Here is a 23,067-nt window from a genome sequence, read left to right on the forward strand (position 1 = left end):
ATTGGTTAATTTTCAGGGTACATCCACATGAGTATTGTGTGCCTTCCTGTGCTGTCTTGCATATATATATTTATATCACCACTAATTCCACCACATGTGATATTTTGGGGTTAATCTCATTATGTTAACCCTTGATGGTATGGAGCAGGTTCGTCTCCCCTGATTTTGTCTGGTGGTTAAAACCCCCTCCCCCCCCTGTCCTTTTTCCCCACTGTTGGGTGTACTTTTGTGTACCGTTTTAATCATTGTTAATAAACATAATACTTTTTAACACTACTTCCTTCTCTTCACTTCGTTTTTCCTTTGTGATATTTTTCACAAATGAATATGTGAGTTATTGTGCCTTTGTAATATACTATGTGGCTGTGTTATATACTGTGTGGGCTGTGTTATATACTGTGTGGGCTGTGTTATAGACTGCGTGGGCTGTGTTATATACTACGTGGCTGTGTAATATACTACCTGGCAATGCTATATACTATGTGGGCTGTGTTATATACTACGTGGCTATGCTATATACTACGTGGGCTGTGTTATATACTACGGGGCTGTGTTATATACTACATGGCTGTGTTATATACTACGTGGGCTGTGTTATATACTGCGTGAGCTGTGTTATATACTACGTGGGCTGGGCTATATACTACAGGCCTGTGCAATATACTACGTGGCTGTGTTATATACTGCGTAGGCTGTGTTATATACTACGTGGCTGTGCAATATACTACCTGGCAATGCTATATACTATGTGGGCTGTGTTATATACTACGTGGCTATGCTATATACTATGTGCGCTGTGTTATATACTACGTGGCTGTGTTATATACTACGTGGGCTGTTATATACTGCGTGAGCTGTGTTATATACTACGTGGGCTGGGCTATATACTACAGGCCTGTGCAATATACTACGTGGCTGTGTTATATACTGCGTAGGCTGTGTTATATACTGCGTGGGCTGTGTTATATACTGCGTGGGCTGTGTTATATACTGCGTGGGCTGTGTTATATACTATGTGGGCTGTGTTATATACTACGTGGCTGTGCAATATACTACCTGGCTATGCTATATACTATGTGGGCTGTGTTATATACTACGTGGCTATGCTATATACTACGTGGGCTGTGTTATATACTACGTGGCTGTGTTATATACTACGTGGCTGTGTTATATACTGTGTGGGCTGTGTTATATACTACGTGGGCTGTGTTATATACTACGTGGCTGTTATATACTACGTGGCAGTGTTATATACTGTGTGGGCTGTGTTATATACTGCGTAGGCTGTGTTACATACTACGTGGCTATGCTATATACTAAGTGGGCTGTGTTATATACTACGTGGCTGTGTTATATACTACGAGGGCTGTACAATATACTACGTGGCTATGCTATATACTACGTGGCTGTGCATTCTAGAATACCACCATCTAGTTTATCCATAAGCCTCTCTCTCTATTTTCCGTATATAATCGATGTGGCGGATTACACTTGTGAGATCACACTTGCCTTCAGTCTTTGTGGCGCCGACATCTCCAGATGATGTGGTATTACGACTCCCGCTTTTTAATTCAGCTTTTTCACCCTACTGAAAAGAGACCGAACTAAGGTTAAATAATGTCTGAGTTTCTATCTTTTCCCTGTAGACTGGAACTACAACTCCCAGGAGTTGTTTTTTTTTTTTTAAATCAAGATGCAAGTGTTTATGCCTGAGAAATCCTAAGGAGAAATCCAAGGATTAATCGGTGGTGATTTTTCTGTACAGGCACAAGTAGGACGAGGCTGCGGAGGAGTGGGCAGAGGAGGGGTCTCATGGGTAGACGTATAGTATAGGTGGGAATCCTCGCCAGAGGCATCGCAAAGAAGGAGTTTGGAGAGCAGGATGGTAAATGTGTCTGTATAGAGCAAGCCATAGACTTGGGAAATAAAGGCTTAGTGGCACATCACTGGGCACCTGCCAGGGGACGACCCCGGCACAGGCTTGGCTGCACTAGCACATTTCTCTCTATGCCAGGTAAGTGAACAGCTAATGGGATGGCATTATACTACTATGCATCTGTTTTACTCCCCTGCAGGGGGGAAATTATCTATCCTCATAGTCCAAAATCTGCAAAATTACCCCCCCCCCCCACCCCCATGTCTTAAGGAAGCTGAGCTGTAGGGAGCTGTTTGCATGGTCCTAGTGTAAAGTTGCCATCAAACAGCTCCTCATATCTGAGCTCACCCAATTGGGGTTAATTGCAGCCTAAAATTGTACTTTTTTTTGTGCAGAATTGTAATTTGCGATGTTTTACATAGGACTGCAGAGTGACAACCAATGGTGGAGATTACAAGAAGGCAGAAAATATTTCAACATGCTCGATGCTTAATGCATTACTTTACAGTTTTATCTGTTTCCAGAAAAGCTAAGTGACAACCAATATGGCTGCCTTTGGACCCGTCATGATAATTTTACTACTCAGACTAGTGGCACGGCTGTATAGGTCCGAGTACGACAATAAAAATGATACCTTTCTTGTATTAATCCGATGGACCAGCGCTGAGAAATTAAGCTTTGAAACCATATGCAAATAAGCCTGGAAGTGCACTGGGGGCATGTCAGAGTGCAAGAACACGCCCCCACTGCACTTCCAGGCTAATTTGTATGTGACTTCAAAGCTTAATTTCTCAGCTCTGGCTCATCGGATTACTACAAGGCTGGTATCATTTTAATCAGAATCTCAGGCTCTATAGAAGTGTATCACTAATTTCAGCAGTAAAATTCTCCTTTAAATCTGCTACATAGGATTTCACTCAGCTTTCCATGGCTCCTGAATGGTAAACTTGGCTAGTAAATAAGCTGCATCAAATAACTACTCGGATTTGCTGTTCAGGACTGAAGGAAAGTTAGTTGTCACCACATGTAATGGCAGCCACCAGTATGTCTTTTGGAGTGTGGGAGGAAAGCGGAGAACCTGGCGGAAACCCAGGCAAACACAAGGAGAACATACAACCTTCTGCAGATGTTGTCCTTGATGGGCTTTCCACCCAGGACCCCAGTGCTGCGAGGACACAGTGCTAACATACAGCTGCACAGAGGATTTCAGGAAGTGTTACAGATGAAGGGAGCTCAATCTTTCATCATGTAGAATTAGAACTGTCTTATTCACAAAGTGACGACGTCATGGTTGTCATCGTGCGATCGTTTCAACTGGATTGTTACTGGGTGAGAAATGGTTAACCAGATGACAGTATGAATTATTTATTGCATATACATATGTGATGCACAGGACCCGGGCGATGCTGTACAATGACAGTCGTCTACTGCAAATTGCTTGGGAGGCAGAAATTTAATGGGATTGCTAGTTACATTTATGCATGAGCTTTACATTGAGGGTATCTAGACTTTTGCAACTGATTTTATTTTGCTCCAAGGCATAATTAGTAAAACCAGGAAGCAGCGTGACAGCTTGTCTTAATTAAGAATCACTTATCCTTTTGTGCATGTAGCTCCAATGCGGACCAGTGTATCTCTATGATTATACGTCAGGCCGTCAGTGCTGTGAGTGACAGCTCAGCTGGCCTATGGATAGCAGGGGTGTGTCGGACTGTCAGTGCTGTGAGTGACAGCTCAGCCGCCCTATGGGCTGTCAGTGCTGTGAGTGACAGCTCAGCCGCCCTATGGATAGCAGGGGCGTGTCGGGCTGTCAGTGCTGTGAGTGACAGCTCAGCCGCCCTATGGATAGCAGGGGTGTGTCGTTCTGTCAGTGCTGTGAGTGACAGCCCAGCTGCCCTATGGGTAGCAGGGGAGTGTCGGGCTGTCAGTGCTGTGAGTGACAGCTCAGCCGGCCTATGGATAGCAGGGGTGTGTCGGGCTGTCAGTGCTGTGAGTGACAGCCCAGCTGCCCTATGGGTAGCAGGGGAGTGTCGGGCTGTCAGTGCTGTGAGTGACAGCTCAGCCACCCTATGGATAGCAGGGGCGTGTCAGACTGTCAGTGCTGTGAGTGACAGCTCAGCCGCCCTATGGAGAGCAGGGGCGTGTCAGACTGTCAGTGCTGTGAGTGACAGCTCAGCCGGCCTATGGATAGCAGGGGCGTGTCGGGCTGTCAGTGCTGTGAGTGACAGCTCAGCCGCCCTATGGAGAGCAGGGGTGTGTCGGGCTGTCAGTGCTGTGAGTGACCGCTCAGCCGCCCTATGGATAGCAGGGGAGTGTCGGGCTGTCAGTGCTGTGAGTGACAGTTGAGCCCCCTATGGATAGCAGGGGCGTGTCAGACTGTCAGTGCTGTGAGTGACAGCGCAGCCGCCCTATGGATAGCAGGGGAGTGTCGGGCTGTCAGTGCTGTGAGTGACAGTTCAGCCCCCTATGGATAGCGGGGGAGTGTCGAACTGTCAGTGCTGTGAGTGACAGCTCAGCCGCCCTATGGAGAGCAGGGGAGTGTCGAACTGTCAGTGCTATGAGTGACAGCTCAGCCGCCCTATGGATAGCAGGGGCGTGTCAGACTGTCAGTGCTGTGAGTGACAGCGCACCCGCCCTATGGATAGCAGGGGAGTGTCGGGCTGTCAGTGCTGTGAGTGACAGTTCAGCCCCCTATGGATAGCGGGGGAGTGTCGAACTGTCAGTGCTGTGAGTGACAGCTCAGCCGCCCTATGGATAGCAGGGGAGTGTCGAACTGTCAGTGCTGTGAGAGACAGCTCAGCCGCCCTATGGATAGCAGGGGTGTGTCAGACTGTCAGTGCTGTGAGTGACAGCGCAGCCGCCCTATGGATAGCAGGGGAGTGTCGGGCTGTCAGTGCTGTGAGTGACAGCTCAGCCGCCCGATGGATAGCAGGGGTGTGTCGGGCTGTCAGTGCTGTGAGTGACAGCTCAGCCGCCCTATAGATAGCAGGAGCGTGTCGGGCTGTCAGTGCTGTGAGTGACAGCTCAGCCGCCCTTTGGATAGCAGGGGTGTGTCGGGCTGTCAGTGCTGTGAGTGACAGCTCAGCCGCCCTATGGAGAGCAGGGGTGTGTCAGGCTGTCAGTGCTGTGAGTGACAGCTCAGCCCCCTATAGATAGCAGGGGCGTGTCGGGCTGTCAGTGCTGTGAGTGACAGCTCAGCCGCCCTATGGATAGCAGAGGAGTGTCAGGCTGTCAGTGCTGTGAGTGAAAGCTCAGCCGCTCTATGGATAGCAGTGGAGTGTCAGGCTGTCAGTGCTGTGAGTGACAGCTCAGCCGCCCTATGGATAGCAGGGGTGTGTCAGGCTGTCAGTGCTGTGAGTGACAGCTCAGCCCCCTATGAATAGCAGGGGCGTGTCGGGCTGTCAGTGCTGTGAGTGACAGCTCAGCCGCGCTATGGAGAGCAGGGGTGTGTCGAACTGTCAGTGCTATGAGTGACAGCTCAGCCGCCCTATGGATAGCAGGGGAGTGTCAGGCTGTCAGTGCTGTGAGTGACAGCTCAGCCGCCCTATGGAGAGCAGGGCTGTGTCGGGCTGTCAGTGCTGTGATTGACAGCTCAGCCGCCCTATGGATAGCAGGGGAGTGTCGGGCTGTGAGTGACAGCTCAGCTGCCCTATGGATAGCAGGGGAGTGTCGGGCTGTCAGTGCTGTGAGTGACAGCTCAGCCGCCCTATGGAGAGCAGGGGAGTGTCGGGCTGTGAGTGACAGCTCAGCTGCCCTATGGATAGCAGGGGAGTGTCAGACTGTCAGTGCTGTGAGTGACAGCTCAGCTGCCCTATGGATAGCAGGGGAGTGTCAGGCTGTCAGTGCTGTGAGTGACAGCTCAGCCTCTCTATGGAAAGCAGGGGTGTGTCAGGCTGTCAGTGCTATGAGTAACAGCTCAGCCGCCCTATGGATAGCAGGGGAGTTTCGGGCTGTCAGTGCTGTGAGTGACAGCTCAGCCGCCCTATGAATATCAGGGGTATGTCAGACTGTCAGTGCTGTGAGTGACAGCGCAGCCGCCCTATGAATAGCAGGGGAGTGTCAGGCTGTCAGTGCTGTGAGTGACAGCTCAGCCCCCTATGGATAGCAGGGGTGTATTGTGCTGTCAGTGCTGTGAGTGACAGCTCAGACCCCTATGGATAGCAGGGGTGTGTTGTGCTGGCAGTGCTGTGAGTGACAGCTCAGCCCCCTATGGATAGCAGGGGTGTGTCAGGCTGTCAGTGCTGTGAGTGACAGCTCAGCCCCCTATAGATACCTGGGGAGTGTCGGACTGTCAGTGCTGTGAGTGACAGCTCAGCCGCCCTATGGATTGCAGGGGTGTGTCGGACTGTCAGTGCTGTGAGTGACAGCTCAGCCGCCCGATGGATAGCCGGGGAATGTCGGACTGTCAGTGCTGTGAGTCACAGCTCAGCCGCCCTATGGATAGCAGGGGTGTGTCAGGCTGTCAGTGACAGTGGAGTGACAGCCAGCCGCCCGATGGATAGCAGGGGTGTGTCGGGCTGTCAGTGCTGTGAGTGACAGCGCAGCCACCCTATGGATAGCAGGCAAGTGTCGGACTGTCAGTGCTGTGAGTGACAGCTCAGCCGCCCTATGGATAGCAGGGGAGTGTCAGGCTGTCAGTGCTGTGAGTGACAGCTCAGCCGCCCTATGGACAGCAGGGGCGTGTCGGGCTGTCAGTGCTGTGAGTGACTGCTCAGCCGCCCTTTGGATAGCAGGGGAGTGTCGGGCTGTCAGTGCTGTGAGTGACAGCTCAGCCGCCCTATGGACAGCAGGGGTGTGTCGGGCTGTCAGTGCTGTGAGTGACAGCTCAGCCGCCTTATGAATATCAGGGGCATGTCAGACTGTCAGTGCTGTGAGTGACAGCTCAGACCCCTATGGATAGCAGGGGAGTGTCAGGCTGTCAGTGCTGTGAGTGACAGCGCAGCCGCCCTATGAATAGCAGGGGAGTGTCGGGCTGTCAGTGCTGTGAGTGACAGCTCAGCCCCCTATGGATAGCAGGGGTGTATTGTGCTGTCAGTGCTGTGAGTGACAGCTCAGACCCCTATGGATAGCAGGGGAGTGTCGGACTGTCAGTGCTGTGAGTGACAGCTCAGCCGCCCTATGGATAGCAGGGGTGTGTTGTGCTGGCAGTGCTGTGAGTGACAGCTCAGCCCCCTATGGATAGCAGGGGTGTGTCAGGCTGTCAGTGCTGTGAGTGACAGCTCAGCCCCCTATAGATACCTGGGGAGTGTCGGACTGTCAGTGCTGTGAGTGACAGCTCAGCCGCCCTATGGATTGCAGGGGTGTGTCGGACTGTCAGTGCTGTGAGTGACAGCTCAGCCGCCCGATGGATAGCCGGGGAATGTCGGACTGTCAGTGCTGTGAGTGACAGCTCAGCCGCCCTATGGATAGCAGGGGTGTGTTGTGCTGGCAGTGCTGTGAGTGACAGCTCAGCCCCCTATGGATAGCAGGGATGTGTCAGGCTGTCAGTGACAGTGGAGTGACAGCCAGCCGCCCGATGGATAGCAGGGGTGTGTCGGGCTGTCAGTGCTGTGAGTGACAGCGCAGCCACCCTATGGATAGCAGGCAAGTGTCGGACTGTCAGTGCTGTGAGTGACAGCTCAGCCACCCGATGGATAGCAAGGGTGTGTCGGGCTGTCAGTGCTGTGAGTGACAGCTCAGCCGCCCTATGGAGAGCAGGGGAGTGTTGGGCTGTCAGTGCTGTGAGTGACAGCTCAGCCGCCCTATGGATAGCGGGGGCGTGTCAGGCTGTCAGTGCTGTGAGTGACAGCTCAGCCGCCCTATGGATAGCAGGGGTGTGTCGGACTGTCAGTGCAGTGAGTGACAGCTCAGCCGCCCTATGGATAGCAGGGGTGTGTCGGGCTGTCAGTGCTGTGAGTGACAGCTCAGCCGCCCTATGGATAGCAGGGGCGTGTCGGGCTGTCAGTGCTGTGAGTGACAGCTCAGCTGCCCTATAGATAGCAGGAGCGTGTCGGGCTGTCAGTGCTGTGAGTGACAGCTCAGCCGCCCTATGGATAGCAGGGGTGTGTCGCGCTGTCAGTGCTCTGAGTGACAGCTCAGCCGCCCTATGGAGAGCAGGGGCGTGTCAGGCTGTCAGTGCTGTGAGTGACAGCTCAGCCCCCTATGGATAGCAGGGGCGTGTCAGGCTGTCAGTGCTGTGAGTGACAGCTCAGCCGCCCTATGGATAGCAGGAGCGTGTCAGGCTGTCAGTGCTGTGAGTGACAGCTCAGCCGCTCTATGGATAGCAGGGGTGTGTCAGGCTGTCAGTGCTGTGAGTGACAGCTCAGCCCCCTATGAATAGCAGGGGCGTGTCCGGCTGTCAGTGCTGTGAGTGACAGCTCAGCCGGCCTATGGGTAGCAGGGGAGTGTCGGGCTGTCAGTGCTGTGAGTGACAGCTCAGCCGCCCTATGGAGAGCAAGGGAGTGTCGGGCTGTCAGTGCTGTGAGTGACAGCTCAGCCGCCCTATGGATAGCAGGGGAGTGTCAAACTGTCAGTGCTGTGAGTGACAGCTCAGCCGGCCTATGGGTAGCAGGGGAGTGTCGGGCTGTCAGTGCTGTGAGTGACAGCTCAGCCGCCCTATGGAGAGCAAGGGAGTGTCGGGCTGTCAGTGCTGTGAGTGAAAGCTCAGCCGCCCTATGGACAGCAGGGGCGTGTCGGGCTGTCAGTGCTGTGAGTGACAGCTCAGCCGCGCTATGGAGAGCAGGGGAGTGTCGGGCTGTCAGTGCTATGAGTGACAGCTGAGCCGCCCTATGGAGAGCAGGGGTGTGTCGAGCTGTCAGTGCTGTGAGTGAAAGCTCAGCTGCCCTATGGAGAGCAGGGGTGTGTCGGGCTGTTAGTGCTGTGAGTGACAGCTCAGCCGCCCTATGGATAGCAGGGGAGTGTCAGGCTGTCAGTGCTGTGAGTGACAGCTCAGCCTCTCTATGGATAGCAGGGGCGTGTCAGACTGTCAGTGCTGTGAGTGACAGCACAGCCACCCTATGGATAGCAGGGGAGTGTCGCGCTGTCAGTGCTGTGAGTGACAGCTCAGCCGCCCTATAGATAGCAGGAGCGTGTCGGGCTGTCAGTGCTGTGAGTGACAGCTCAGCCGCCCTATGGATAGCAGGGGTGTGTCGGGCTGTCAGTGCTGTGAATGACAGCTCAGCCGCCCTATGGAGAGCAGGGGTGTGTCAGGCTGTCAGTGCTGTGAGTGACAGCTCAGCCCCCTATAGATAGCAGGGGCGTGTCGGGCTGTCAGTGCTGTGAGTGACAGCTCAGCCGCCCTATGGATAGCAGGGGAGTGTCAGGCTGTCAGTGCTGTGAGTGAAAGCTCAGCCGCTCTATGGATAGCAGTGGAGTGTCAGGCTGTCAGTGCTGTGAGTGACAGCTCAGCCGCCCTATGGATAGCAGGGGTGTGTCAGGCTGTCAGTGCTGTGAGTGACAGCTCAGCCCCCTATGAATAGCAGGGGCGTGTCGGGCTGTCAGTGCTGTGAGTGACAGCTCAGCCGCGCTATGGAGAGCAGGGGTGTGTCGAACTGTCAGTGCTATGAGTGACAGCTCAGCCGCCCTATGGATAGCAGGGGAGTGTCAGGTTGTCAGTGCTGTGAGTGACAGCTCAGCCGCCCTATGGACAGCAGGGGCGTGTCGGGCTGTCAGTGCTGTGAGTGACTGCTCAGCCGCCCTTTGGATAGCAGGGGAGTGTCGGGCTGTCAGTGCTGTGATTGACAGCTCAGCCGCCCTATGGAGAGCAGGGGTGTGTCGGGCTGTCAGTGCTGTGATTGACAGCTCAGCCGCCCTATGGATAGCAGGGGAGTGTCGGGCTGTGAGTGACAGCTCAGCTGCCCTATGGATAGCAGGGGAGTGTCAGGCTGTCAGTGCTGTGAGTGAAAGCTCAGCTGCCCTATGGAGAGCAGGGGTGTGTCGGGCTGTCAGTGCTGTGAGTGACAGCTCAGCCGCCCTATGGAGAGCAGGGGAGTGTCGGGCTGTGAGTGACAGCTCAGCTGCCCTATGGATAGCAGGGGAGTGTCAGACTGTCAGTGCTGTGAGCTACAGCTCAGCCTCTCTATGGATAGCATGGGCGTGTCAGACTGTCAGTGCTGTGAGTGACAGCTCAGCTGCCCTATGGATAGCAGGGCAGTGTCAGGCTGTCACTGCTGTGAGTGACAGCTCAGCCTCTCTATGGATAGCAGGGGTGTGTCAGGCTGTCAGTGCTATGAGTAACAGCTCAGCCGCCCTATGGATAGCAGGGGTGTGTCAGACTGTCAGTGCTATGAGTGACAGCACAGCCGCCCTATGGATAGCAGGGGAGTGTCGGGCTGTCAGTGCTGTGAGTGACAGCTCAGCCGCCCTATGAATATCAGGGGCATGTCAGACTGTCAGTGCTGTGAGTGACAGCTCAGACCCCTATGGATAGCAGGGGAGTGTCAGGCTGTCAGTGCTGTGAGTGACAGCGCAGCCGCCCTATGAATAGCAGGGGAGTGTCGGGCTGTCAGTGCTGTGAGTGACAGCTCAGCCCCCTATGGATAGCAGGGGTGTGTTGTGCTGTCAGTGCTGTGAGTGACAGCTCAGACCCCTATGGATAGCAGGTGAGTGTCGGACTGTCAGTGCTGTGAGTGACAGCTCAGCCGCCCTATGGATAGCAGGGGTGTGTTGTGCTGGCAGTGCTGTGAGTGACAGCTCAGCCCCCTATGGATAGCAGGGGTGTGTCAGGCTGTCAGTGCTGTGAGTGACAGCTCAGCCCCCTATAGATACCTGGGGAGTGTCGGACTGTCAGTGCTGTGAGTGACAGCTCAGCCGCCCTATGGATTGCAGGGGTGTGTCGGACTGTCAGTGCTGTGAGTGACAGCTCAGCCGCCCGATGGATAGCCGGGGAATGTCGGACTGTCAGTGCTGTGAGTGACAGCTCAGCCGCCCTATGGATAGCAGGGGTGTGTTGTGCTGGCAGTGCTGTGAGTGACAGCTCAGCCCCCTATGGATAGCAGGGATGTGTCAGGCTGTCAGTGACAGTGGAGTGACAGCCAGCCGCCCGATGGATAGCAGGGGTGTGTCGGGCTGTCAGTGCTGTGAGTGACAGCGCAGCCACCCTATGGATAGCAGGCAAGTGTCGGACTGTCAGTGCTGTGAGTGACAGCTCAGCCACCCGATGGATAGCAGGGGTGTGTCGGGCTGTCAGTGCTGTGAGTGACAGCTCAGCCGCCCTATGGAGAGCAGGGGAGTGTTGGGCTGTCAGTGCTGTGAGTGACAGCTCAGCCGCCCTATGGATAGCGGGGGCGTGTCAGGCTGTCAGTGCTGTGAGTGACAGCTCAGCCGCCCTATGGATGCAGGGGTGTGTCGGACTGTCAGTGCTGTGAGTGACAGCTCAGCCGCCCTATGGATAGCAGGGGTGTGTCGGGCTGTCAGTGCTGTGAGTGACAGCTCAGCCGCCCTATGGATAGCAGGGGCGTGTCGGGCTGTCAGTGCTGTGAGTGACAGCTCAGCTGCCCTATAGATAGCAGGAGCGTGTCGGGCTGTCAGTGCTGTGAGTGACAGCTCAGCCGCCCTATGGATAGCAGGAGTGTGTCGCGCTGTCAGTGCTGTGAGTGACAGCTCAGCCGCCCTATGGAGAGCAGGGGCATGTCAGGCTGTCAGTGCTGTGAGTGACAGCTCAGCCCCCTATGGATAGCAGGGGCGTGTCAGGCTGTCAGTGCTGTGAGTGACAGCTCAGCCGCCCTATGGATAGCAGGGGCGTGTCGGGCTGTCAGTGCTGTGAGTGACAGCTCAGCTGCCCTATAGATAGCAGGAGCGTGTCGGGCTGTCAGTGCTGTGAGTGACAGCTCAGCCGCCCTATGGATAGCAGGGATGTGTCGCGCTGTCAGTGCTGTGAGTGACAGCTCAGCCGCCCTATGGGTAGCAGGGGAGTGTCGGGCTGTCAGTGCTGTGAGTGACAGCTCAGTCGCCCTATGGAGAGCAAGGGAGTGTCGGGCTGTCAGTGCTGTGAGTGACAGCTCAGCCGCCCTATGGATAGCAGGGGAGTGTCAAACTGTCAGTGCTGTGAGTGACAGCTCAGCCGGCCTATGGGTAGCAGGGGAGTGTCGGGCTGTCAGTGCTGTGAGTGACAGCTCAGCCGCCCTATGGATGCAGGGGTGTGTCGGACTGTCAGTGCTGTGAGTGACAGCTCAGCCGCCCTATGGATAGCAGGGGTGTGTCGGGCTGTTAGTGCTGTGAGTGACAGCTCAGCCGCCCTATGGATAGCAGGGGCGTGTCGGGCTGTCAGTGCTGTGAGTGACAGCTCAGCTGCCCTATAGATAGCAGGAGCGTGTCGGGCTGTCAGTGCTGTGAGTGACAGCTCAGCCGCCCTATGGATAGCAGGGGTGTGTCGCGCTGTCAGTGCTGTGAGTGACAGCTCAGCCGCCCTATGGAGAGCAGGGGCATGTCAGGCTGTCAGTGCTGTGAGTGACAGCTCAGCCCCCTATGGATAGCAGGGGCGTGTCAGGCTGTCAGTGCTGTGAGTGACAGCTCAGCCGCCCTATGGATAGCAGGAGCGTGTCAGGCTGTCAGTGCTGTGAGTGACAGCTCAGCCGCTCTATGGATAGCAGGGGTGTGTCAGGCTGTCAGTGCTGTGAGTGACAGCTCAGCCCCCTATGAATAGCAGGGGCGTGTCCGGCTGTCAGTGCTGTGAGTGACAGCTCAGCCGGCCTATGGGTAGCAGGGGAGTGTCGGGCTGTCAGTGCTGTGAGTGACAGCTCAGCCGCCCTATGGAGAGCAAGGGAGTGTCGGGCTGTCAGTGCTGTGAGTGACAGCTCAGCCGCCCTATGGATAGCAGGGGAGTGTCAAACTGTCAGTGCTGTGAGTGACAGCTCAGCCGGCCTATGGGTAGCAGGGGAGTGTCGGGCTGTCAGTGCTGTGAGTGACAGCTCAGCCGCCCTATGGATAGCAAGGGAGTGTCGGGCTGTCAGTGCTGTGAGTGAAAGCTCAGCCGCCCTATGGACAGCAGGGGCGTGTCGGGCTGTCAGTGCTGTGAGTGACAGCTCAGCCGCGCTATGGAGAGCAGGGGTGTGTCGAACTGTCAGTGCTATGAGTGACAGCTCAGCCGCCCTATGGATAGCAGGGGAGTGTCGGGCTGTCAGTGCTGTGAGTGACAGCTCAGCCGCCCTATGGAGAGCAGGGGTGTGTCGAGCTGTCAGTGCTGTGAGTGAAAGCTCAGCTGCCCTATGGAGAGCAGGGGTGTGTCGGGCTGTCAGTGCTGTGAGTGACAGCAAAGCCGCCCTATGGATAGCAGGGGAGTGTCGGGCTGTCAGTGCTGTGAGTGACAGCTCAGCTGCCCTATGGATAGCAGGGGAGTGTCAGGCTGTCAGTGCTGTGAGTGACAGCTCAGCCTCTCTATGGATAGCAGGGGCGTGTCAGACTGTCAGTGCTGTGAGTGACAGCACAGCCGCCCTATGGATAGCAGGGGAGTGTCGCGCTGTCAGTGCTGTGAGTGACAGCTCAGACCCCTATGGATAGCAGGGGAGTGTCGGACTGTCAGTGCTGTGAGTGACAGCTCAGCCCCCTATAGATAGCTGGGGAGTGTCGGACTGTCAGTGCTGTGAGTGACAGCTCAGCCGCCCTATGGATTGAGGGGTGTGTCAGGCTGTCAGTGCTGTGAGTGACAGCTCAGCCGCCCTATGGATAGCAGGGGAGTGTCGGACTGTCAATGCTGTGAGTGACAGGTCAGCCGCCCTATGGATAGCAGGGGAGTGTCAGACTGTCAGTGCTGTGAGTGACAGCTCAGCCGCCCTATGGATAGCAGGGGAGTGTCGGACTGTCAGTGCTGTGAGTGACAGCTCAGCCGCCCGATGGATAGCAGGGGAGTGTCGGACTGTCAGTGCTGTGAGTGACAGCTCAGCCGCCCTATGGATAGCAGGGGTGTGTTGTGCTGGCAGTGCTGTGAGTGACAGCTCAGCCCCCTATGGATAGCAGGGGTGTGTCAGGCTGTCAGTGCTGTGAGTGACAGCTCAGCCGCCCTATGGAGAGCAAGGGAGTGTCGGGCTGTCAGTGCTATGAGTGACAGCTCAGCCGCCCTATGGATAGCAGGGGTGTGTCAGACTGTCAGTGCTGTGAGTGACAGCGCAGCCGCCCTATGGATAGCAGGGGAGTGTCGGGCTGTCAGTGCTGTGAGTGACAGCTCAGCCGCCCTATGGATATCAGGGGCGTGTCAGACTGTCAGTGCTGTGAGTGACAGCTCACACCCCTATGGACAGCAGGGGTGTGTCAGACTTTCAGTGCTGTGAGTGACAGCGCAGCCGCCCTATGAATAGCAGGGGAGTGTCGGGCTGTCAGTGCTGTGAGTGACAGCTCAGCCCCCTATGGATAGCAGGGGTGTGTTGTGCTGTCAGTGCTGTGAGTGACAGCTCAGACCCCTATAGATAGCAGGGGAGTGTCGGACTGTCAGTGCTGTGAGTGACAGCTCAGCCGCCCTATGGATAGCAGGGGTGTGTTGTGCTGGTAGTGCTGTGAGTGACAGCTCAGCCCCCTATGGATAGCAGGGGTGTGTCAGGCTGTCAGTGCTGTGAGTGACAGCCCAGCCCCCTATGGATAGCTGGGGAGTGTCGGACTGTCAGTGCTGTGAGTGACAGCTCAGCCGCCCTATGGATTGCAGGGGTGTGTTGTGCTGGTAGTGCTGTGAGTGACAGCTCAGCCTCCTATGGATAGCAGGGGTGTGTCAGGCTGTCAGTGCTGTGAGTGACAGCCCAGCCCCCTATGGATAGCTGGGGCGTGTCGGGCTGTCAGTGCTGTGAGTGACAGCTCAGCCTCCCTATGGATTGCAGGGGTGTGTCAGGCTGTCAGTGCTGTGAGTGACAGCTCAGCCGCCCTATGGATAGCAGGGGAGTGTCGGACTGTCAGTGCTGTGAGTGACAGGTCAGCCGCCCTATGGATAGCAGGGTAGTGTCAGACTGTCAGTGCTGTGAGTGACAGCTCAGCCGCCCTATGGATAGCAGGGGAGTGTCGGACTGTCAGTGCTGTGAGTGACAGCTCAGCCGCCCGATGGATAGCAGGGGAGTGTCGGACTGTCAGTGCTGTGAGTGACAGCTCAGCCGCCCTATGGATAGCAGGGGTGTGTTGTGCTGGCAGTGCTGTGAGTGACAGCTCAGCCCCCTATGGATAGCAGGGGTGTGTCAGACTGTCAGTGACAGGAGAGTGACAGCCAGCTGCCCGATGGATAGCAGGGGTGTGTCGGGCTGTCAGTGCTGTGAGTGACAGCTCAGCCCCCTATGGATAGCAGGGGTGTGTCAGGCTGTCAGTGCTGTGAGTGACAGCTCAGCCCCCTATGGATAGCAGGGGAGTGTCAGACTGTCAGTGACAGGAGAGTGACAGCCAGCTGCCCGATGGATAGCAGGGGTGTGTCGGGCTGTCAGTGCTGTGAGTGACAGCGCAGCCACCCTATGGATAGCAGGCAAGTGTCGGACTGTCAGTGCCGTGAGTGACAGCTCAGCCGGCTTATGGATAGCAGGGGAGTGTCGGGCTCTCAGTGCTGTGAGTGACAGCTCAGCCACCCTATGGATAGCAGGAGCGTGTCAGGCTGTCAGTGTTGTGAGTGACACCTCAGCCGGCTTATGGATAGCAGGGGTTGTGTTGTGCTGTCAGTGCTGTGAGTGACAGCTCAGCCGCCCTATGGATAGCAGGGGAGTATCAGGCTGTCAGTGTCGTGTTTGGGGGTTTCCTCCAGGTGTTTTCCTTCCCAAATAATTACCAGGCTATTTAGCTGGCTGGCAACGTCAGATCATCGCCAATTGTAGCTTCGGGTCAGTGGTGTGCTTACTCTCTGCTCTATGTTTTTCATATTCTGATCTTTTGTTGCCGGACCTTGGATTTCTTTTCAACTACCATTTGTAAAACCCCTTTTCCCTTTGATATATTCTGACTTTATTTACCAGACTGCTGATATCCGTTTTTCCTATCCCTTTGTCTTTGACATACCTCCCTGGCTTTTGACCTTGGACCTCTTGACTACCCCTTTAATAATCATAGCTATAGAAAATAAGTGCTGGAAATGGCTGGAAAATTGTACATAGCCTTTAAGAAATGGAAAACAGGCAATTAGATGCACTTTTTTTTTTTTTTTCCTTTTCATGCCTGAATGCAGTTGGCATCCTTATATAGATATTTTCCGCTCAAAATCTGCCCTCGGGTTATTTTTCTGTTAATAGTGTTTGTGGTTACTGTATATGAGGGGGTATAGGGGGAGGGGTAGAGCAGCTTTCCCCTACCCATAGACTCCTCTATTGTCAGTATCTGTACGATCCCTGTGCCAGATGCTTTCTTTGTGTTCTTCTTCGCTGAGTGCAGCTCTACAACTAACAGCCCGAAGGTCAATTCCCTGGAGCTACTTATTATTATTACTTATTATTTTGTATTATAGCGCCATTTATTCCATAGAGTTATAAATGTGAGAAACTTAGAAAATAAGTGGAATCTGGAGAGAGTCTGTGGTTCCTGACCCCTGTGAAAGTCATAAAATGTAGGTCTTAACAGCGCCATTACAGGAGGATAATAATTAGTTGGGCTCGTGTCACAATGGCGGTCATTGGATTTTTAGGTCCTTTGTATGTCACAATGAGTCTAGGGAAGAACAATGGAGTATGGCCAAAAATTCCCCAAATTTCTGTATGAAATCGGTGGCGTTGTACCCCACTATATCAGAGGTATAAGGAACCATAAGATTGTCCATATTGATTGATTTTTTTTTTCTAGTGATGAGCGTACACTATAGCGGCGGTGTAGGCCCCTGTGAGTGGGGGGCCTGGGGGGACCGCACCTTCTGCCCCCCCTCCCCCGGTAGCTACGCTACTGGACGCCGAGCTTGAGAGATACAGTCTTTGTCAGGACCTTGGCCAGCGTGCGGGGAACCCAAGCAAGTGCCGGGGTCCTTTTACACCCAATGGCTTAATTCGGCCTTGTGTGTACTGCACGTAGGGAGCGGGCTCAAGAGCTGAGACCGCTTCATACAGATCAGGAGTCGACTGTATTCTACAGCCGACACCTGAGTCTAACTGGAAATGGGGTTCCAATGGCCCCTGTGTCTGCCATGTTTGTACCCCTGAGAGATGTTCTGCAGATCGCACCGTAAATCGTAGATATCAGACTTTGTGATGTTGCCGCTCACTAGACAGATGACAGGTAAAAAATGAGGGTGTGCAATGTTCTGCAAAGCACTATAACGTGATTGGAAAAAATAAGTACGGTAATGCTCTGCAGTTCTTTCCGTAAGTTATGTTCCATGCATTACTCTGAAGGTCTAATTTGTGCTGATATTGATGCTGTCTTGTCTCCTTTGACCCCACAGCTGGATGAGACCCTCACCTCTTCTCTCCGTTCTCATCCTCTGCGCCCTCTGTCACTCACAGGTAAGGGAGAAGGTCATTTTACGCTTTAACGAGTCTCCAGTTTGCAACAATAATGATTTCCCAGGGCCCCTCCAGGATAATATGCCATCAGACCCGGGGAGGATGACACTTGTGGCATTTTATCATTCATTGCATTTTACTCCTGTTTCCCAACTACTCTCTTACTATTAAAATATAAGATAAAATGGAAGATCTGTAGGAATTATCCAATCTTACCCTCGTGACAAGCAATGAAAGCAATAAGTTAGTAGGATTTCATATCTGGGATCAGGTAAGTATCCAGGCTGTGGCATTTATATGCTGCCGGCGCCCAGGCTGTGGCACAAATTCTGTATCCCCTTAACCTGTGGACCTTTTAGCACTCCTGGACCCCTTCCACCAGTATGGACCCCTTATAGCCCAAGCACATGCATTGTATCTTAAGAAAATATTAATGTAATTATAGTTTGTCATCTTGCCCTCACTCTAGTTCTGCTTTTTGTTGAAATACAACATAAATTTTTAAACATAAAAAGTTATACACTGTTATTGCATTTTTTACTATGTATTACATTATTTTATGTTGTTGTTTTTTTTTTTTATATATATATAACAATTTTATTACCCTAGCCCTAACTCTGGTCCATACTTCAGGCCTAACCCCATCTCTAGTCCATACTTCAGCCCTAACCCTAGCTCTAGTCCATACTTTAGCCCTAATTCTAGCTCTAGTCCATACTTTAGCCCTAACCCTAGCTCTAGTCCATACTTTAGCCCTAACCCCAGCTCTAGTCCATACTGTAGCCCTAACCCTAGCCCGAGTCCATACTTTAGCCCTAACCACAGCTCTAGTCCATATTTTAGCCCTAACCCTAGCTCTAGTCCATACTTTAGCCCTAACCCTAGCTCTAGTCCATACTTTAGCCCTAACCACAGCTCTAGTCCATACTTTAGCCCCAACCACAGCTCTAGTCCATACTTTAGCCCTAACCACAGCTCTAGTCCATACTTTAGCCCTAACCCTAGCTCTAGTCCATACTTTAGCCCTAACCACAACTCTAGTCCATACTTTAGCCCTAACCACAGCTCTAGTCCATACTGTAGCCCTAACCCTAGGCCGAGTCCATACCTTAGCCCTAACCCTAGCTCTAGTCCACACTTTAGCCCTAACCCTAGCCCGAGTCCATACTTTAGCTCTAACCCTAGCTCTAGTCCATACTTTAGCCCTAACCACAGCTCTAGTCCATACTGTAGCCCCAACCCTAGGCCGAGTCCATACTTTAGCCCTAACCCTAGCTCTAGTCCATGCTTTAGCCCTAACCCTAGCTCTAGTCCATACTGTAGCCCTAACCCTAGGCCGAGTCCATACCTTAGCTCTAACCCTAGCTCTAGTCCATACTTTAGCCCTAACCCTAGCTCTAGTCCATACTTTAGCCCTAACCCTAGCTCTAGTCCATACTTTAGCCCTAACCCTAGCTCTAGTTCATACTTTAGCCCTAACCCTAGCTCTAGTCCATACTTTAGCCCTAACCCTAGCTCTAGTCCATATTTTAGCCCTAACCCTAGCTCTAGTCCATACTTTAGCCCTAACCACAGCTCTAGTCCATACTTTAGCCCTAACCACAGCTCTAGTCCATACTTTAGCCCTAACCCTAGCTCTAGTCCATACTTTAGCCCTAACCACAGCTCTAGTCCATACTTTAGCCCTAACCACAGCTCTAGTCCATACTTTAGCCCTAACCACAGCTCTAGTCTATACTTTAGCCCTAACCACAGCTCTAGTCCATACTTTAGCCCTAACCACAGCTCTAGTCCATACTTTAGCCCTAACCCTAGCTCTAGTCCATACTTTAGCCCTAACCACAGCTCTAGTCCATACTTTAGCCCTAACCCTAGCTCTAGTCCATACTGTAGCCCTAACCCTAGGCCGAGTCCATACCTTAGCCCTAACCCTAGCTCTAGTTCATACTTTAGCCCTAACCCTAGCTCTAATCCATACTTTAGCCCTAACCCTAGCTCTAGTCCATACTTTAGCCCTAACCACAGCTCTAGTCCATACTGTAACCCTAACCCTAGGCCGAGTCCATACCTTAGCCCTAACCCTAGCTCTAGTCCATACTTTAGCCGTAACCCTAGCCCGAGTCCATACTTTAGCTCTAACCCTAGCTCTAGTCCATACTTTAGCCCTAACCCTAGCTCTAGTCCATACTTTAGCCCTAACCCTGGCCCGAGTCCAAACTTTAGCCTTAACCCTAGCTCTAGTCCATGCTTTAGCCCTAACCCTAGCCCGAGTCCATACTTTAGCTCTAACCCTAGCTCTAGTCCATACTTTAGCCCTAACCCTAGCTCTAGTCCATACTTTAGCCCTAACCCTAGCTCTAGTCCATACTTTAGCCCTAACCCTAGCTCTAGTCCATACTTTAGCCCTAACCCTAGCTCTAGTCCATACTTTAGCCCTAACCCTAGCTCTAGTCCATACTTTAGCCCTAACCCTACGCAGAATTAGAAAAAGTATGTCAAAACTAAATAACTAAGGTTAGTGGTGTAGGGTTTTTTTTATACCAGAAACATTTTTCTCTCAAATCTGTGAAGAGAAATTTTTTTTTGCCATTACTGAGATAGGAGATGAGAATTGATGCTTATATAGTTCTATGAAGAAGAGGAGGAGGAAGGATGCACAAACATTTTGCTGCAAGTTCTCCTGAAACGAGTTAAACTTTTGTAAAAAATCGTTTTAGGAGAATTTGCAGCAGAAGGTCTGCGTGTTCCGCTAACTCCTCCCTTCTCCATAGAATTTTAAAAGCACCAACTGTCATCTCCTATCTTAATGATGGGAAAATTTGTCTTTTCTGTCTGAATATAGAGTTTTACCCAATAATTTAGAGTGAAATATTAATCCAGGAGGAGAAAGCAGAAGATTTCTCTGATAAGATATATTACAAAGTTGCTTACTATTACTCTTTGAAATAAAAATTAAAACGCCAGCTACTCTTTAAATTTCCACCCACTTAGTCCGCTCCATCATTGGGAGAAATAATAAAAATTTATCTGTGCACAACTATTCTGGAATTCAGTCTCTTAACGCACCCGAAAGAATGAGAAGATTTGATAAATTGATTATAACAATAATTGAGGTTACGTGTCGGTTGTGAAGTGACATTTCTAATTTATGAGATCCCCCCCCCCACTCACGCCGGAGGAAACATGGTGAGATACATTATCCGTTCTTCAGAGCTCTACTGGGAATTATCCTCACGTGAATGCATTCATTCTTGTTAATTAAGGTCAATAGTGTGCAAATTAAAAGTGTAAGGCGCAAATCAAAACAAGCGCAAAAATATAAAAAAAAAAAAACTGAAAAATAAAAGGCGCATATGCAATAATGAATTGGTAGTATGGTGCAGAAAACTCCTTCATGCCTAATTAATTGGTGTTCGATCAGATTTTTACTGTCCTAGCTGCTGCATGAAGGGGCCAGACCTCATGCACATGTTTCGGGAGTGTGCGAGACTAGGACCCTCCTGGAAGGTCTTGGAGGGGATATTACAATAAGAAGTCAGAGAATCCAAGTTGGAGTCAAAGAAAAGCTTTAAAGAGGACCTATCATAGTCATAAATATGTCTTTATTTTACCTGGAATAAATGCCGCTGTTCTCTTGAATCTGGCGTTGTTTTTCTTTTGTTCCTGCCCCTCTCCATTCCCGAGATATGGTCTCCTCTTCCCAGTATATAAACCTAATACTTTTTAGCCAAGTGGGCGTGTCAATAAACTTTTCTCTATGGCAGTTTTCTTGATGACCATGCCCACTTGATAAAGAAAAAGGCTTGATATCAGATTCGTCATTGCATTTTTCTGCCTACTTTTCAATGTTTTTGCCCTCTTTTATTTTTTAGTTTATTTTCTCATTTGCACCCTTTTACTTTTTTTATGTGTTCGCATTTTTTTTGTGTTTGTGTTTTTTTAGTTTGCGGAGTTGAGGGTTTCGAGATGTTTTTGCCTGATTAATCATTAGTGTCACAAATGTACTCCAGTCTCCCCGCAGACTGATTTTTTATGTATGCCAAATATTTTGGATCAAATTTTTCACCATTTAGGGAAACATGCCACTTTTTTTTCTGCTAAATAGTCACTAAAAAAGTTTAAACCCAAAACTAAAGAACATTTTTTTACTTTTTTGTGCCAAAAAGCCACCTTTCCGATGTTTTGTTTTTTATGTATTTACGCCATTTTTTGATCAGATTAATTTATTTTATATTTTGATAGAAGGAGCCTTACGAACGTTGAGATACCAAATATGTGAATTTTTTATTTGACTTTTTACTGCATTTGTTAGTCCCCTTAGGGGACTTGAACCTGCAATTATCTGATCGCTTGTACGTAGCAGTACCGTCATGACAGGCACGGAAGTCTTCTGCAGACCCTTGGCCGTAATGGCAATCCATCAACTTCCCGTGATCAGGTCATGGCTGTGCCCCCTTGACAGGTTAACAGCCACGGGCAGAGCGCCACTCCACCCGCAGCTGTTACAGATAGATGATGGCTGTATAGCACAGCAATTCTCTTCCAGAAAAGATGCGGGCTCAGCTTGTGAGCCTGCATCAAAGACAGGGAGATGGCATATATCATACCCTGTAAGTCCTATGCCATTAGGGGGTTAAATACATTTCAATTGTCTTTTTTATGATAATATTTATTACTCTGTATACTAATTTACATTAGTTATGTATACACATGAGACATTACTAGTAAACATTTTGCATTACATTTTTTTTTTGTTCCCAATGGGGGAGGGTGTTTTGTGTTTGTTTTTCTTGTACATTTTATTGCTTAAATTGCTGTAATGTATGCACAATGGGGAACAAAAAAAGTGAAAAAATTTGCTTTGAGAAAAATGATCTGAATAAAGAATTCACGCTCTCATTCCAAATAAATATATAAGACAATGTACAGGGTGTGTACATAGGAGTCACAGAGAGCATAGTTACTCTAGAAAGGCCTAACGAGTAATCAGCCCTGCCTTAATAAGAAAAAAAAAATTGTTGAACGATGTCCAAAGGCAGCCGGAACTGACCCCGAAAATGCATAAGAGCAGGGTGGGATCTGTGTGCCCCAAAGTATTCAACGAGAAAGACATTTTACGCTAAGTACAAGAAGCGAAGGACGTGATGGGGCAGGGAGGAGAACTCTATCTTGTGACCAGGGCCGGACTGGCCATTTGGCAATTCTGGCAAATGCCAGAAGGGCCTCTCAGGTTGTGGGCCACCTTGTCTGCTTCGCTGTTAACAGAATCTATGTTCTCAAGACACCCATACTGTTAAAAATTGTGACGGAGGTATCATTAGAAATATATGTCTTGTAGTAAATCTTGCTTTCCTCCATGCAGGGTAATATTAGTAATCCATCTGGTTCTTGGGGGCAGAGACAGCATGGGCCTGTCTGATTTCAAATGCCAGGGCTGAATTTCAGTCCCAGTCCGTACCTGCTTGTGACCCATGGATACAACATCCACGTGAGCAAGCCGAGCCTTTCCGAAGGATAGACGACGTTCCCCAACCTGAGGGGAGAAGACCTTGTTGCACAGGAGGTCTTAGGTGAAAGGTTAGCGGCCTTGGAGCAGGCAAGTCACGAAGGTTTCGACTTGAACCTGTGGATCTTCTAGAGTCAGAAGACTTGTCACCTCTGTTGGCAGAAGAGTTGTGAATGGAGGGAAACATCTAGGATCTCCTGGTTGTCTAAGAACATGTACAATTTTGGGGGAGAAAATCATGTTTCCCCCATCCTATCTAAGATGATTTACTCGGGACGCTTGCCGAGGAGTCTTAATTGACAACTCTGGCTTGCTTGGATTATGTTGTC

General features: G+C 51.4%; 1 protein-coding gene across 1 annotated transcript in view; it reads left to right on the forward strand.

Moving 5' to 3' along the window:
- The first annotated feature begins 1,826 nt into the window (after positions 1–1,826).
- LOC138645305 (glucagon receptor-like) overlaps positions 1,827–23,067 on the forward strand; it is a 43,006-nt gene continuing 21,765 nt past the window's right edge. Inside the window, exons 1-2 of the mRNA XM_069734502.1 lie at positions 1,827–2,014; positions 17,172–17,232. Of these exons, the coding sequence (XP_069590603.1) occupies positions 17,176–17,232 (57 nt within the window). The 5' untranslated portion in view covers positions 1,827–2,014; positions 17,172–17,175. The remainder of the gene's footprint in view (positions 2,015–17,171; positions 17,233–23,067) is intronic.

The sequence above is a fragment of the Ranitomeya imitator genome, chromosome 7 (genome assembly GCF_032444005.1).
Source record: "Ranitomeya imitator isolate aRanImi1 chromosome 7, aRanImi1.pri, whole genome shotgun sequence".
NCBI classification, from domain to species: Eukaryota; Metazoa; Chordata; class Amphibia; order Anura; family Dendrobatidae; genus Ranitomeya; species Ranitomeya imitator.